Raw genomic sequence first — 15,382 nt, forward strand, 5'->3', positions numbered from 1 at the left:
GCCAGACAGCACACACACGGGCTCGGTAAAATACAACAAAATGTTTAATGAGCAAATTCGTCTTAGCAAATATGAAACTGCCACAGAGAGGAGGAGGACAGGGCGCGGGGCGAGTCAGGGGACTAAGAGAGAACCAACTACTTAAGAAACCAGGGCAGAGACCGCGCAGGACCCGAAGCCAGAGGGCAGGAGCTGTGGCCCGGCGAAGGGAGAGGGCAGGACACTGAGGGCCAGACAACGAAATTCAAAATAGTTTGGCCATAAAATATAAACACGCTATTTTCCTATCACAGGGAAGGTGAGGGGAAAAGGAGTAGAAGGGAGGAGAGGCTGAGGGGAGGGGCCGCGGGGGTCCCCACCCCCCCTTCCCCCTGTGTCTGTGTGGGTGCATGTGTCTGTGTGGGCCTGTGTGCACTTCCCCAGCCCCCTCCCTGCCCTAACCCCCGCCCCCCCCTTAATTGCTGCCATTCCAGTTGCTGCCGGCTGTCATTCGGCTGTCACTCCTCTGCCCATCGTCTTCAGAGGGAAAAGGGAAGGACAGGTGGGGGAGGACCCCAGCCAGCCCTGTCCCCACCCTCCCCCGGCCGCCTCTACCAGAAGTCCCGGCGGTGGTAAGAGTCGGGGTCACAGTATTTGGTGACAACCACTCTGTTGGCGAACTTGCGGCCGGTCAGGCCCTGCATGGCTTTCTGGCAGTCAAACACAGAGGTGAACTCCACAAAGATCTGTGGGAACAAGAGGGAGGTCTGTCGGTAATCAAGGCCGTCCCCAGGAGAGAGGGCACAGGAATGGAGGGAGAAAAGAAGGCCTTACCAAGGCTGCAGACATGGGCCCTCAGTGCAGTTAGCACCAAAGCAGCCAGAAACAACTGGCTTAAGTGGCACAGCACTAGTCTTGAGCAAAAACCCTAAACAAACCGGAGGGGACGGAGGACTTGAACCTTGTTCTAGGTCAAGGTTCTAATCTTACCTTAATCAACAGTTGAAAAAAAAGTGGACATGTGGCCAGGAGTTTGGCCTAGTGGTTAAAGTGCCTGCCTAGCATGCATGAAGAGCCGGGTTCGATTCCTCGGTACCACATACATAGAAAAAAGCCGGAAGTGGTGCTGAGGCTCAAGTGGTAGAGCTCTAGTCTTGAGAAAGTCCAAGGACAGTGCTCAGGCCCTGAGCTCAAGCCCAGGACTGGCCAAAAAAAAAAAAAAAAAAAAAAAAAGTGGACATAATGTTCAATGAACCTAGTACAACATGATAAATTAAATTCTATACAACCTTAACAGCCTGACTTGAGAAGGGGATCAAATGCAACAGAAGCTGGGACCCTGAATGCCTGTAATTCTAGCTACTCAGGAAGTTGAAATGGTGAAGGACTGAAGTTGACTGTCATTTGTAAGGCTTGAGCTCAGGACCTGAGCCCTGTTCTTGAGCTTCTTTGTGCTCAAGGCTATTGCTCTACCACTTGAACCACAGCACCACTCAAAGCTTTTTTTTGTATGTGGAACCAAGGAACCAAACCCAGGCCTTTGTGCATGCTAGGCAAGCACTCTACCCCAAGCCAAACTCCTGGCCTACTTCCAGTTTTTCAGAATGGTTAATTGGAGATATGTCTCACAGGAACTTTCCTGTCCTGTCTGGTTTCAAACCATCCTCAGATCTGTTTCCTGAGTAGCTAGGATTGCAGACATGAGCCACGGGCACTGCCAGGATTTAAGTTTAAAGCCAACTCGGACACAAAGTACTCCAGACTCCCATGTCCAGTTAATCAGAAAATGCCAGGCTATGGGATAGTACTAGCTATAGACAACAAAACCAAGCAAGAGCCCAAGGGCCTGAGTTCAGCCCCAATACCAGTGAAAAATAAATCATAAATCTAAATAAAATGAAAGGGGGTGGGGGGAACCCAACACTGGTTGGGTAGCAATGATTCATGTCTGTAATCTACCTACATAGGATGCTGAGGTCCAGAGGGGTCAAGCAGAAAGTAAAGGAGATTCCATCTCCAATTGGGGGGGGGGGAGGCCCATCACCCTCAAGTTGGTACAGTTACCAGCTAGGAACAAGTAAACCAAGTAAGTTCAAAAGGCCTTGGCACCAAAAAAAAAAAAAAAAAAAGATGAAAAAACTTTGTAATCAAATTCAAGGTGCAGAGGGGTCTTGTTTGGATACATACTGAAGCAAACTTCACAGAGACTTTGAGACAGAAATTCATACTTGAACAGAAACCAGGCAGTAACAATGTTAAGGAATTCTCACAAACGATTACTGTGGTTGGGGGTGGGGTGGGGAACCTCCCTAGTACTGGAGATTTTTCTCCCTAGTACTCAAGGCCACCCTGTACCATTCCAGATATTTTTTTGCAGTTTGTCTCAGACATCAACCTTGAACTCCAATCCATCTGCCTCTGTCTCCAGAGTGGCTGGAATTAAACACTTGAACAACCATACACACTTTCCCAAAGTCATATTTTTGCAACCATCATGTGGTTAGAGTAGTAGTCCTCAATTAGGGGCAAATGTGTTCCCAGAGATACTGAGAAACAACTCCCATGTTGTGGGTTGTCGAGGCTGGGAATGCAGGTAACCTACCACACCAAGCACAGAAAAAGCCACAGAGCAGATGTTAACAGTTTACAAATCATCTAAACCAGGTGCCAGTGACTCACACCTGTAATGCTTACTGCTCAGGAAGCTGAGATTTGAGGATAGCAGTTCAAAGCCAGTCTAAGCAGAATAGTCTGCAAAACTCTTTAAGACACTGCCCAGGATTTGAGTTCAAGCCCCAATACAGAACATGCATGTGTCAAATAGGCCTATTAAACTGTGACAATTTAATAGGGTGGGGAAGGTGCCTGAGTGATAAGAGTGCTCTCTTAGCATACACTGAACTCCTGGGTTCCATTCCTCACTACCACATACACAGAAAAAGCTGCAAGTAGTGCTGTGGCTCCAGTGGCAGGTAGAGTGCTAGCCTTCAGCCAAAGCTCAGGGACAGTGCCTAGGCCCTGGGCTCAAGCCCCACGACCCCCCTCCCCAAGTCATAACTACAGCCAATAATGGTGGCTCACACCTATAACCCTAGCTCAGAAGGTGGAGACCTGAGGATCCCAGTTTGAAGCAAACCCAGGTAGATGAAAATCTATGAGACTCTCCAATTAACCATCAGAAAACAGAAGTAGCAGAGTACTAGCCTTGAGCAAAAGAGCTCAAGGGCAGAGCCCAGGACCAAGTTAAAGCCCTGGTACTGGTGAAAACAAAAAGTGACTATAGACCTCCGTCACATGCTACTACCATCACCACCTCCTGAGGGGACGTGAGGCCTGCTTAGACAGGGCACAGCACAGAAGTGACACAGCATAGTGAGCTGTGAGGTCAGACTGCAGGTATGCGCTGTGACCCATCCATCACCTGTGTCTACCTCCTCCTGGGAAGCGGCCAGCCAGCAGGCAGGCAGAGGGGCTGGCACCCTGGAGACACACCAGTGTAGGTGAGACCCAAGGTGCTTCTCGTTACGTGCTTGACCAGTCACAAGGGACAGAGGCAGAGCCAAGTTCTGAGCCAGCACTGGGTCCCAGAGGCCCCGCTCCAGCCTGGGTCACCCGCTCCTCAGGACTGACCTTTCCACAGCCGGGCACCTCGACGCCATCCACGGGCCGGGGGATCTCTATGGACTTGACGAGCCCATACTTGCTGCACTCATCGCGCACGTCCTCCACGATCTCCTCGTACTCCTCGTCGTCCAGCAGCTCCTCGGGCAGCACCATGTTCATGAGGCACAGGACCTCCGTCGGGTGGCCGCCCATCTGCACCTGGGAGCTCATCAGGCCCGGCACTTGCAGGGTCACGGGGGTCTGGTTGATAGTGCTCTGTGGGCCAGAGGGCAGCGGTCACAGGGCAGCTCTGGGCAGGCTCCCTCCGCTCCAGCCTGCATCCCTCACCCCTGCCAGGACAGACTTCCTGCCTTCCACACCATCACTGGCCCAGTACCCCCCAAACCCCTTCCCTCATGAAGGCTGAGGCTGGAGCGGAGCCGGAGGAAGTGTCCCCACCAGCCCCTTCCCGCCCCCAAGGTCCCTCTAGCCAATGGAAGATGACGTGCCGGGGGGCTCACCAGCGTGGCATTCTTGGCGCCCACACTTGCCCTCTGGACAAGCAGCTTCTTGTCACCCAGCTGCATCCCGTTTAGCCCCGCAATGGCCTATGGTCAGAGGATGAGGGAGGGAGGGAGGGGAACGGGAGAGGAGTAGGTCAGGACCCAGAATCCTGGCACTTACCCCACACTGGGGCAACAGTGGGCAAAGAGGGAAAGCCAGAAGAGGTCAAGTCTGGAAATAGCCAAAGCCAAGAAAAGTGGGAGGACACACCCCCACTGGGCCTTCCTTTTCTTCTGACTGGCCACTTTACCTCATCCCGCCCAGAACCCGGAGGGAGGGAGAAAGGCCTGAGCTTGGAGCAGGGCTGGTAGGAAGAGGAAGCACTGGGCAAGCAGGGCTCACCTGATCCGTGACGTTGATGTCCACGTACTCACAAAAGGCGTAGCCCTTGGAGAGCCCTGTGGCGCTGTCCTTGACCAGATTAAAGGCCTTGAGAGGCCCAAACGACGTCAGCAGCTCTTTTACCTACAGCAGGCCAAGAACCCATCAGGACCCCATCACACAGGGACAGGAGGGGCTGGGAAGGGGCGGGGGTTACCTGGTCATCATTCAGATAATTGGGCAAGCCCCCAATGAACAGCTTGTGAGCAGAGTCAGGGACCACGGTGGACACCACTCCTGGGGAGGCAGATACATTCCATTTGCATACAATGTCATTGCCAAACCCAGGGCCACTCCCCACCTCTGACCAGAAGCCGTGCGTTTGTCTGGTAAAGGTGTAAGAAGGCACGTTTTGCACTGAAGCTCCCCAAGAGCTACCTCCCAGGCCAGTGCTACCTCTGAGCACCCAAGGAGCAGGGTACGCTATCCCAAACCCAGAATGCATTGAGGGCACCTTGGTTCTAGATACCCTACGAGAAGCGGTTCCTTCACCCATCAGCCCTCAACTCAGACCCGTTCACTGACACCTGCCCAGAAACGCCCTTCTCTCCAGTGCCTGAGTGTCCACTGAGGGGGACAGCGTGGCAAGGAGCAGAGGGGCTGCCGGGAACAGTGTCAGCTGCCACCACCTTGGTGCTGCCAGTCCCAAGGCGGCCCTCTCCTCTCCACAGGAACCTACCACAAGGCCTAACTGGGCAGCCTGCAGGCTGCACAAACCTTACCACTTCCTTCTTGCAACCACCCATCCAAAGCTTAGCCACATGGCCCAGCCCTCCTTCCTCAACCACACCACACCACATGCCACCTCACCCACACCTGGGAGCCTCATTAGACCAGGGAGAGAGGGGAAGTCCAGAACTCAAGCCACTCCATGCAAAACCTCCAGGGCCCACCCCAGAGCACCAAGTCAGCGCCCACCAGCAGAACTAGAGCCTGGGCGGGGGATCGTGGGTTGGGGGTCAGCTTCCCTGGGTGCCTGGGGACTGGTGCCACCAGGACTGGCCTGGCACACATACCCAGGTGCTGCCTCAAGAACTAACCTAAAACACCATGAAAAGCAGTAGGGCGATAATGGGCGTGGTAGCTCACGCAGTTCAAAGCCAGCCTGAGCAGAAGAAGCCAACCATGAGACTACTTTTTTCTTTTTCCTTTTTACCAGTCCTGGGGCTTCACCTCAAGGCCTGGGCACTGTCCTTGGAGACATTCTGCTCAAGGTTAGCACCCTGCCACTTGAGCCATAGCACCACTTCCGGCTTTTTCTATGTATGTGGTACTAAGGAACTGAACCCAGAGAATCATGCTTGTTAGGCGAGCACTCTAGCACTAGGCCACGCTCCTGGGCCCCCATGAGACTCTTATCTACAATTAACCACTCAAAAGCCAGAAGCAGTGTTGTGGCTCAAGTGGTAGAGCACCACTAGTCTTGAGAACAAAAGGCTCAAGGACAGTGCACAGACCCTGAACTCAAGCCCCAAACTGACAAGGGGAGAAGAGGGAGAGAATGCAACAACAACTCTATGGTAGGACAAGCACTTAGCTTGCAGTCATAATGCCCCTGCTTGCTGCTGGCCCCAGCGAGATACTGTGCCCGCTCTGCCCAATCACAGCAGAGCACACAAACAAGCCTCTCCCATGGCTACCTCCCAAAGACAGATTCATTACCGAGCTTCCCACCACTTCACTGTACTGCCTAAGGGAAAGACCTGCCCACCTAGAATGCATGACCAAGCCAGGTGTAGTAGCACTCAGCTGTAATCCCAGCAGTGAAGGTCTAAGGCAGAAGAACTGAGAGTTCTATTCTAGGCCAACTTGAGCACACAGACTATATCAAAAAAGAAACAAATGTTTCTAAAGTAACTGCCTCCATATTTACACTGGTCTTTAGCAGAAGGGCAAAATGTACAAACTGGTACCAAATGGCTGGCCTCGTGACCTTGAACAAGGTCACAGACACTAGGCCTGACTGGGTACCAATACAGGCTTGGGGCAATTGTGAGGCTACTTCAAATCCCAGTACTGCCACACATGTGTGCATGCAACACTGGAGTCCCATCAGTATGCAGCTAGCTGTCAGATATGCTTCCAAGGCACTTACAGCACACAGGCCCTGCCCTGTGCGATGAAGGGTTGTTGGCGGAGCTGAGCCAGCTGTACTCACACTGCCCAAGGCCCACCCCACCACCCTCACGCAGCATGCCTCCTGCAATAGGCCCATGTCCTCAGCTATACCCACTATCGCCTGCAGGGCTCAGCCAGCTAACTGTGGCTTGCAGGGTGAACATGGCCCACTGCCCGCCTGCACAGCCTAGCACTAATGCATGAATGAAAGCTACTGCAGGCAGGTGCACACGGCAGGGACAAGCCCCCATCTTTCTGGCTCTACTGCTTATAGGCAAGCACCCTCATGAAGATCACAGCTCACGCTCAGCGGGTCACAGAGACCACACCTGCCAAGGCAGAACAAACATCTATCCACTCCAAAGCACACACCACTTGCTAGCTAGAGCAGGCTGCACTCAAGAGCCGGGAGTGACCATGGGATCCCAGCTGGAAAACAGGCCCAGTGGGTCTGCGCTCACCGGGCACGTAGACAGAGGGGTTCTCCGACATGCCAGGCAGTGGCTGGTAATCATGCGGCCTCCGGATCTTCAGGGACTGGCCCTGGAAGATGATGCCATCAAAGGCCATGGCCTGGGTTGTCTCATCCACTGAGCGGAACTGCAAAACAGAGACAACAGTGGTAAGGAGCAGGAGGTAGCCAGACAGGCCAGACAGGAACTGTAGCAGGAATCTGTTCTCTTTTGCTTAAAATACCATGTGCCCAACCTGAACTGGGCACAATAAGACAGACAACGGATGCCACATTGCTTTTAGGGGCTCGCTCCAGCAAGTGAAGATACCCGCCCCCCCACACACACCAAGAACCACAAACTCTCACAATTAATTCAGAATGGGAAGTACAGCCAACTGATAAGGTGGCATTGACTCTGAAATCTCTAAGATTACAAACCAAGTAAGCATTCTGAGCCAAGTGTGAAGCAATCTGGCATCACCTTCAACACTTTGCCCAGGCAAAGTGGGAAATTTAAAACTGCCAGGTGCCCGTGGTTCACGCCTGTCAGCCTAGCTACTCAGGAAGCTGAGTTCTGAGGACTGCCGTTCAAAGCCAGCCAGGGCATGAAAGCCTGAGACTCTTTAATTAACCATCAGAAAACTAGAAGTGGCACTGTGGCTCAAAGTGGTAGAGCACTAGCCTTGAGCTGAAGAACTCAGGGACAGCGCCCAGGCCGAGTTCAAGCCCCACAATAACAACAAAGTCCTTCACCAGACAAAAAAAGTTTACAGGAAACAAGGCTCAAAAACATAAGCCAGTGAGAAGGGGTATCAATCTGCGAAAAGTAATACAACTACTACCTGACAAATGTTAGCTGTAACCTCTCTATACATTATCCCAACAATGACAACTAAAAAAAAAAAAAAACATAAGCCAGGGACCAGGAATTTGGCCTAGTGGTAGAGTGCTTGCCTAGCATGCATGAAGACCCAGGTTCAATTCCTTGGTACCACATACACAGAAAAAGATGGAAGTGCTGCTGTGGCTCAAGTGGTAGAGCTCTAGCCTTAAGAAAGCTCAAGGATAGTGCCCAGGCCCTGAGTTCGAGCCCTAAGACTGGTTAAAAAAAAAAAAAATTAGCCAGGGTGAACTACTTCAGCCCAGTCCCCAAAACAAGCAAAGCAAACTGGCCCAGAATGGTCTAGAAAGACCAAAGAGGGCCAGGAGCGTGGCCTAGTGGAAAAGTGCTTGACTAGCACGCACAAAGCCCTGGGTTCAATACCTTGGTACCACATACATAGAAAAATCCAGAAGTGGCGCCATGGCTCAAGTGGCAGAACACTAGACTTGAACAAGTGTCCAAGGTCAGTGCCCAGGAACTGAGTCGAACCCTAGGACTGACAAAAACAACAACAACAAAAAACACCAAAGAGATGTTCAGAGCCCTCCCCAGGTGACACCGACACTCAGGAAAGACAGATGAGAGGAGTTTGCAAAGCAGATCCCTTGCAACTAGGTGAATGGTTGGTGAGAGGAAAAACTGAGGGTTAGTCAAACCTCCACATCGCCCTCTATTCTAACTCCATTACTTGCCAGCTCACCTCCAAAAATGCAAAATTCTTGTCTTGATTTATCTGCACAGCCAAGACTGGGTTGCCAGGGGCCTGGGTTAGCCCCCCCAGACGCATCTGGGCGTTGAAGAAATCCATCATGGCCTCCTGCAGAGGAAGAGGAGACAGGGGGGACGGGGAGGGAGGTGGAGAGAGGAGGGGAAGGGTGAGAGAGGGAGACACAGAGGGGATTGGGGGCAAGGGGAGAGGGACAAAGGGAGGGTGGGAAGGGACAGTGGAATATGGGTCAGGGGTGTAGAGGTCAATAGGAGGAACAGAAGCAGAGGAAAATCAGAGGTGGGTAGAAGCAGTAGCAGAACACAGCCAAGGATGAGCGATGGAATGGGCAGGACAGATGGGTGTGTTGGTGGAGAGCCAGAGGCCCACCCGTCAGAAGAAACAGAGCGTCAACCAGGAGACGAGGGAAGAAAGGACAGCAGGGAAAAGAAAGGAATATACAAAAGGGAAGAAAATGACAAGAAGAACAGCAGTACAAACAACACAATAGGGAAATAAAAGAAATACAGTGGGTAGGACGGAGACAGGGAAGCACAGAGACACAAGGCCAGAACGGATGAGCGAGGAGGAGGTGGCCAAGTGCAGAAGGGAGGCAGGAAGGAGGGGGCGGGGACAGGGTGGGAGGGGAGGAGAAAAGAGTGATGTGGAGGGTTCTGGCCCTGGAGTCCGGGGGCTGGTTTATCAAATGTAGCAAAGTGCAGGTTGAGAAAGTCAGAATGGACCTTACTTGCCTTCGACGATGGTAGCAAACTTTGTTGCTACGAGGGATCTCAGCCCCACAATATTTCACTTTAAAGAGAAATGGAAACAACTCTTTGATCTCGGGATTCTCAGGGGTGCCACGGGAAGGGGTGGGGGAGAGGGGAGGGGGAGAGGCGTGGTGGGTAAGGGGGAAGGTCAGGGCAATCAAAAACAAAAGAACAGCAACCATGGGAAGGATGTGGGGAGAAGGATGGGGACAGCGGCAGAAAAGGAGAGCGTGTCAGAAAAACTGCGGGGAGGAAGGGGGCGTGCGTCTCTGTGTGTGTCGAGTCTCCCTCTCTGTCTCTCTCCAACACGTAGGTATGACATGTAGGTGCAGCATGTGTGTGCTTGAACCCTGGGTTGCTGGAGGAGGTTGAGGGAGGGGAGACGGTAGAGGGGAAGAGGAGGGAGGGAGGGGCCACCCCCAGCCCGGCCCCTGGCTGGCTCAACTCCATCGGTCCGTCTGGGAGGGGGCCGGGGGGTCTTGCAGGAACAGAGTCTGACCCGTGCAGGTTGGCGAGAAGGGACTGGAGAGGGAAGGGGAGGAGCAGGGTGGGAAACGGGGGAGAGGGGAGGGGGAGGGGGAGGGCAGTACCTCAGTGATGCCAAAAGGGATGTTGCCCACGTAGAGGCGCCGGGCTTGTCTGGTCATCTGGCTCCCAACCACGGGAACCGGCGTCGGGGTCACAGCCAGACCATCAGGGGTCATGGTGGGGAGAAGGGCTGTGGCTGGAATCTGACCCGCGGCTTCACACAGGATGAAAGAAGGGCAGCGCTCAGGCAGAGCCCACACCACGCAGCACTGCCTCCCCGCACCCGCCAGATCCACAATCACCCACGGGGCCACGGTTTCCACCACTTCCTAAAGGCATCTCCTTCAGCCCCAACTCACCTCCACCGCTAGCAGGGCTTCAGAAGCCAGGGTGCAGCCCTCTCCCTGCTTCCTCAGCACCACCCGGATCAGCTAACTGCAAGAGCAGGGGACCCGCCCTCCCCACAGTGCCCCCTCAAGAAGCCTGGCAGCGCCTACCTTGCATGGCCTTGTACTGCATAGGGGTGATGTGCTCAAAGCCGGGAGGCGGCACGTCCCAGTATTTACGGACCTTCTTCTTCTTTTCATGGCGGGGGGAGCGACTGGGGGGGAGGGAGGGCAGAGTAGGGCAGGGCAACCTCAGTCTGACCAACAGGACTGCGAGCCCCTCCCAGGCCCCCTCCCTCGGACTCCTCCCACACACGCAGGCTCCACTCTCTCCAGGAGGGAGAGGACCCAGGTCAGAGCCAAGCCCAGGTCTGAGTTGGGCCACTGCTTTCAAAAGCAAGTGGACTTTTTCCCAGTGTTCGGGCCAGGGTGGACACAGGCCAGGAAGGGTGCACAGGACATGAGGGAAGGGAGGGGAGTGGACATGGGGCGGAAGGGGCAGGAAGAGAAGCTCACATCAATCCACCGTGCTCCTCTTTAGCGCCTCTGGTCAAAGGTTTGCTGGGGGGTGGGAGGGAAAGGTATGGGAAGGGGTGACTGGGGACCCTCGTCTTCTCCACACACCCCCCCAAAGAGCACTAAACCCCAACGCTGGGGCAGGACCGAGGTGAACAGCAGTGCTGGCCCCCTCGATCCTGCCTCCCCCCCACCAACAGGAAGGAGGAAGTGAGGAAAAGGGGAGGGGACAGACCACTCTATGGAGAAGCAACATGGGAAGCAGAGACCCTTCCCACTCTTCTCCCCTAAGGGCCGGGGAGAGGACAGAGGGAAGCTTCTGAGATGAAAATTAAGCCTAGACTGTAGATCCCAATGCCCCACATACACTATAAACTCCTTCCAGGGAGGCCAGAAAGAAAGAAACCAGAGTGCCAAAGAAGTATGAAAGAAGAATCAGGATCTCAGTCCAGGGTAGGCTTCAGAAGCACAGAATACATTCCCCTGTCTCCAGGTAAAAGAACTAACTACTCCCAGAAGAAAGCAAGCAGAAAGAAGCCTCGGGAAGGAGAAGGAAGAATGAAATCAGGCCACAGCGAGAGGCAATTTCCTCCCCGGGCCGCAGAGCAGGAGCCACACAGGGTCCAGACTGCACCAGCACAGCCCAGGCTGGCCAGCACCCCGACCTCCTCCAGCGGCCCAGCCGGGGCCCCCATCCCTACCTCCTGCGCCGCCGGTCCCGGGAGGCGCTGCGCTGGTCCCGGTTGCGCCTGTCTCGGCTCCTGCTCCGGCGTTTGCGGTCCCGGCTCCGAGAGCGGCTGTGACTGCGCTTCCGGTGCCGGTTCTCCTTGTCCCGCTCTGGGCAAGGGTGAGAATAAAATGACAGGGTGAGTGGAGGGAAGGCGAAGTCCCTCGCCCACCCTTCGTGCTGGTGGCTATGCCCCAAACCCCAGGGAGGCCACCCCCTGGGCAGGGATTCGGGGGAGGGAGAAAACAGGCCTCCTGGGCCCACCCCAGAGTCCAAAGTCCACAGGGACTCTGAGGGAGCCGAGGGGACTGGGCCTGGCAATGCCCCAGGGGTGGGAGATACCTGAGGATGCTCAAGAGGAGCTGAGGAGCCAGAGAAGACAGAGGAGGCTGGCTCCTGGTCCCCCTCGAGGGCTGAGGGGCCTGACCCCAGGGTCGTCCCTGAGAGGGGCAGGGCTAGAGGCTGGGGAATCAAGAGACCCAATAATGTTTTCCTGAAGGGACCAAGGAACCCCTCAGGAAAGATCTCTGCAGCAACCAGCCTGAACCCACAGCCATCTTTAGTCCCAAGCAGGGTCTGGTGACCCCAGGAAGCGGGGAAACTCAACCCTGTCCCTTCCCGGCTGGTAAATAATGCAAGACAGTCTCCCCTGGAGAGGCTTCATGGAGACTGGGTGGATCCCAGGTCCTACCAGCCTGCACAGGGACCTTATCCTGTCCACCCTGCTCCCTCCAGCTAGTGTGAGTTGTGACCACCTTCACACTCGCTTCCTCAATCCCAAGACAACCACCCACCCACTAAGCACAGAGGACAAACAATCACCATTCTAAAGAATGGTGTCCAGTGGCTGGTGGCTCTCGCCGGCCATGCTAGCCACTTAGGGAGACTGAGCTCTGAGGACCCCAGTTCAAAGGCAGCCCAGGCAGGAGAGTCTGTGAGGCTCATCCCCACCACAGAAAAAGCCAAAAGTGGTGCTGTGCTCGAGTGATAGAAAGCTAGCCTTGGGCAAGAGGAGCTCAAGGACAGTGCCCAGGCCCTGAGTTCAAGCCCCAGGATGTTCCTCTGGGGATCATGGGAAAGGCAAGGAGAATGACAACATGTATGTTTGCCTCACCTCATTTCCTAACTTATTTCTTTCACTGTTCAATACCACAACCAAAACAGGAAAATAACCAGAAAAGAAAAATGTTTGTAACCAACACCAAGATGGTTTCTACAAGCAGAATCTGCACTGAACAGCTTTCCATTATATCCTCACTGTACTTAGGGAAAACTTCTGAAAGCCCACATATAGACAAGGAAACAGGCACAGAGAGATCACAGCTATTCAAGCCCTAATACACAATGAATGGATAGTAAAAACCAAACTCATTCAAACTCAGTAATATCGGCACCAGAGCAGGCAGAGCCTGGCCAGAACGACTATCCATGGGACTGCCCCTTCTGAGTCCAACCAGAAGGAGAGCGGGGACAGGCAAGCGCCATGGAGGAGAGGCTCAGAAGCAGCAAATCCAAGGTGTGCAGCCTGAAAGTCCCGTCTTTCCTACTGCTACAGCTCAGAACAGACAGGCAAACAGAAACCTGCAGAGAAGCAGCAGCGGTGGTTCTCTGGGTGCCAGATAGACTAAGGTCACTAAAAAGGCTAATGCTGCAAGGGATGTACAGAGGCTGACCCAGAGGCAGGGTGACAGCAGAGCTGGACACAAGACAGGAGGGAACTTCAATCTGCTCAAAGAACTAGGTGGTGACCATCCTGTAGAGCAGCCCCCCAACTCCTGTGTGCCAGGCTGCAGGTGTGGCTGTCCAGCATGCACCAGCAGCAGACCCCGGGGAAAACAGAGCAAGCACGGAATCTCCTACAGCCTCAAGACCAGTTAAAGTATCTCTACTGGGCAATCTGGCATAGCTTGCCAGTCTACCTGAGTTGAGAATAAAATCACAAATTCAACCTTTAAATACTTCTCTACTTTGAATCAGTCACACCCACCCCACCCACAGGTGTTTCAAGAAGTTTGGAAATCACCTCTCCACGCTGTTCTCCAACCCCAACAGGATGGCTCTGACCCCCAAAACCTACCTTTCCACTCCTTGAAATCTCACAATAACAAGTATCATTGGTTCTTTAGCATGGGCTAAGCCATATGTCACACATGCACTTTACTCATTACCCCTTTTAATATTAGCTCTGGCCCCTCTGGCTGGCTAAGAGACCTGAGTTTTCTTAGTCTTTCTTCCCCAGTAAAGGGGAAACAATTTTACATTCAGAAGGCGGTTATGATTCTTTACAAACAACTGGATTGGATCTTCATAGAGTATCTGTAGCGGATTGTCGCACTGGGCAAACTCTCCATCTTAACTACACTACCATCCTTATTCTCACAAAGTCAGTAACGCAGTGGCGATGGGCATTCAACCGTTTTTCTTTTTGAAGTATCGGAGTAGCACAGCTAATGAACAGCAACGTGCTCGAACCCTAGACTCTTGGGCAGTCCACCACCTGGCCGCTCAGACGCCTCGAGGGCGGTGCGCGCCCCCCGGCACCCCGGAAACTGCCGACCCCGTACGCTGGCTTCAGAAAACCCTCCGCCCCCAGTCCCCCTACGCCTCTGCTTCACTCCCCAGCCAAAGGAGAGAAGACACCGGCGGACGACGAGCCCGCGGGGCGGACGGTCTCCTCGGGATCCCCGGCGCCGCTTTGTTCGGCCCGGATGCGCCCGCGCCCTCCTCCGGGGCGGGATCTGGGGAGCCGGGCGGCGGAGAGCAGCCCCGGGCGCGCGGAGGGGGCGCAGGGCCGGAACACAAAAGGACCCTCCCCGTTCGCGCCCGGGGTGCTGCGCCGCCGGGGGCCAGGGCCGGGCGCGCCGCGCCGAGGGGCCCGGGGCCCCAGGGGGCGCGGCCCGGGCCGCCCCCGGCCCACGTGGAGGGGGCGAGGGGGGCCTGGCCCCACCACCGCCATTTTGGAGACAAAGGGGGCGTGGAGACGGGGGAGCGCGCCCGACCGGAAGCGGAAGTGCAGGGACCGCGGGAGCCGAGGCTGGGGTGGCGGGACCCAGCTTCGGCGTCTTTCCGAAATACCACGAGAGAAACAAAAGGAGGAGAGGCGCGTCGAGGACCGGGCGCCGCGCCGCCGCCGCCGCCGCCGCCGCGGGGCCACGTGGGCAGGGCCCGCGCCGCGCGCATGCGCCGCAGGCCGGGCCCGCCGCCCCTGCGCTCGCCAGCGCGCGAGCGTCACGTGGGCGAGGCGCGCGCCGCGCACCGGAGGGGGGGGAAGGGGCCCGGCGCAGCCCGGAGGAGCGGAACGCGGGGAGAAAATGGCGGGGAGGGGGGGCAGGGAGCGACGCGAGCCGCCCGCGTCCCCGCCCCGCGCCCTCCCCCGCGCCCTCACCTTGTTTATTCTCGTTGAGCTGCCGCTCGAACTCATCAAAGTCCGACATGCTGAGACGGCCGCGCAGGGCCCCGTGCAGCTCCGGGCTCGCCTCGCCGCCCGCCCGCTCCGGCCGCTTCGGCTACTTCCGCCGCTGACTTCGGCTACTTCCGGCCGCCGCCGGCGCTCCGGCGCCCGCCTAGTCAAAGCCGCGGCGGCCCGCCCCGCCCCGGCTCCGCCCCCGGCCCCCGCCCGGCCTCCCGCCCGCCCTCCCTCCCGGCGAGCAGCCCCTCCGCGCCGGCCCCGCGCCCACGCCCGCCGGCCGTTCCCGACGGCAGGCCGCGGAGTTACGGACCACCGCGGCGGCGACTGTCACCGGAGACGCCCGGAGCAAGGCCTCGGC

General features: G+C 55.8%; 1 protein-coding gene across 3 annotated transcripts; it reads right to left on the bottom strand.

Moving 5' to 3' along the window:
• Positions 1-26: 26 nt before the first annotated feature.
• Positions 27-15,212, bottom strand: U2af2 (U2 small nuclear RNA auxiliary factor 2). 3 transcript variants are annotated; one of them, XM_090322947.1, is made up of 12 exons: positions 15,001-15,212; positions 11,590-11,725; positions 10,889-10,933; positions 10,484-10,587; positions 10,049-10,200; positions 8,683-8,799; positions 7,107-7,245; positions 4,685-4,764; positions 4,489-4,611; positions 4,092-4,190; positions 3,610-3,858; positions 27-725 (listed from the first exon to the last, which is right to left on the bottom strand). In XM_090322947.1, the coding sequence occupies exons 1-12, from the start codon at positions 15,047-15,049 to the stop codon at positions 591-593; spliced, it is 1,428 nt and encodes a 475-aa protein (XP_090179073.1). In that variant the 5' UTR covers positions 15,050-15,212; the 3' UTR covers positions 27-590. The 3 variants fall into 3 exon arrangements, with proteins under 3 accessions (XP_090179073.1, XP_090179074.1, XP_090179075.1); XM_090322948.1 differs by having other exon boundaries at positions 4,104-4,190; positions 15,001-15,211; XM_090322949.1 differs by lacking the exons at positions 10,484-10,587; positions 10,889-10,933; positions 11,590-11,725; positions 15,001-15,212 and adding an exon at positions 9,441-9,498 and having other exon boundaries at positions 10,049-10,068.
• Between the last annotated feature and the right edge of the window lie 170 nt (positions 15,213-15,382).

This window comes from Megascapheus bottae, chromosome 31, assembly GCF_031878675.1.
Source record: "Megascapheus bottae isolate mThoBot1 chromosome 31, mThoBot2.hap1, whole genome shotgun sequence".
Taxonomy (NCBI): domain Eukaryota; kingdom Metazoa; phylum Chordata; class Mammalia; order Rodentia; family Geomyidae; genus Megascapheus; species Megascapheus bottae.

Coding starts and splice junctions, on each gene's coding strand:
- U2af2 (XM_090322947.1), bottom strand. CDS start 15,049: ATGTCGGACTTTGATGAGTTCGAGCGGCAGCTCAACGAGAATAAACAA. Junction 10,588..10,888: donor GAGGAGCACGGTGGATTGAT/GTGAGCTTCTCT, acceptor CCTCCCCCCCAG/TCGCTCCCCCCGCCATGAAA. Junction 4,191..4,488: donor ACATCAACGTCACGGATCAG/GTGAGCCCTGCT, acceptor CTCTGACCATAG/GCCATTGCGGGGCTAAACGG.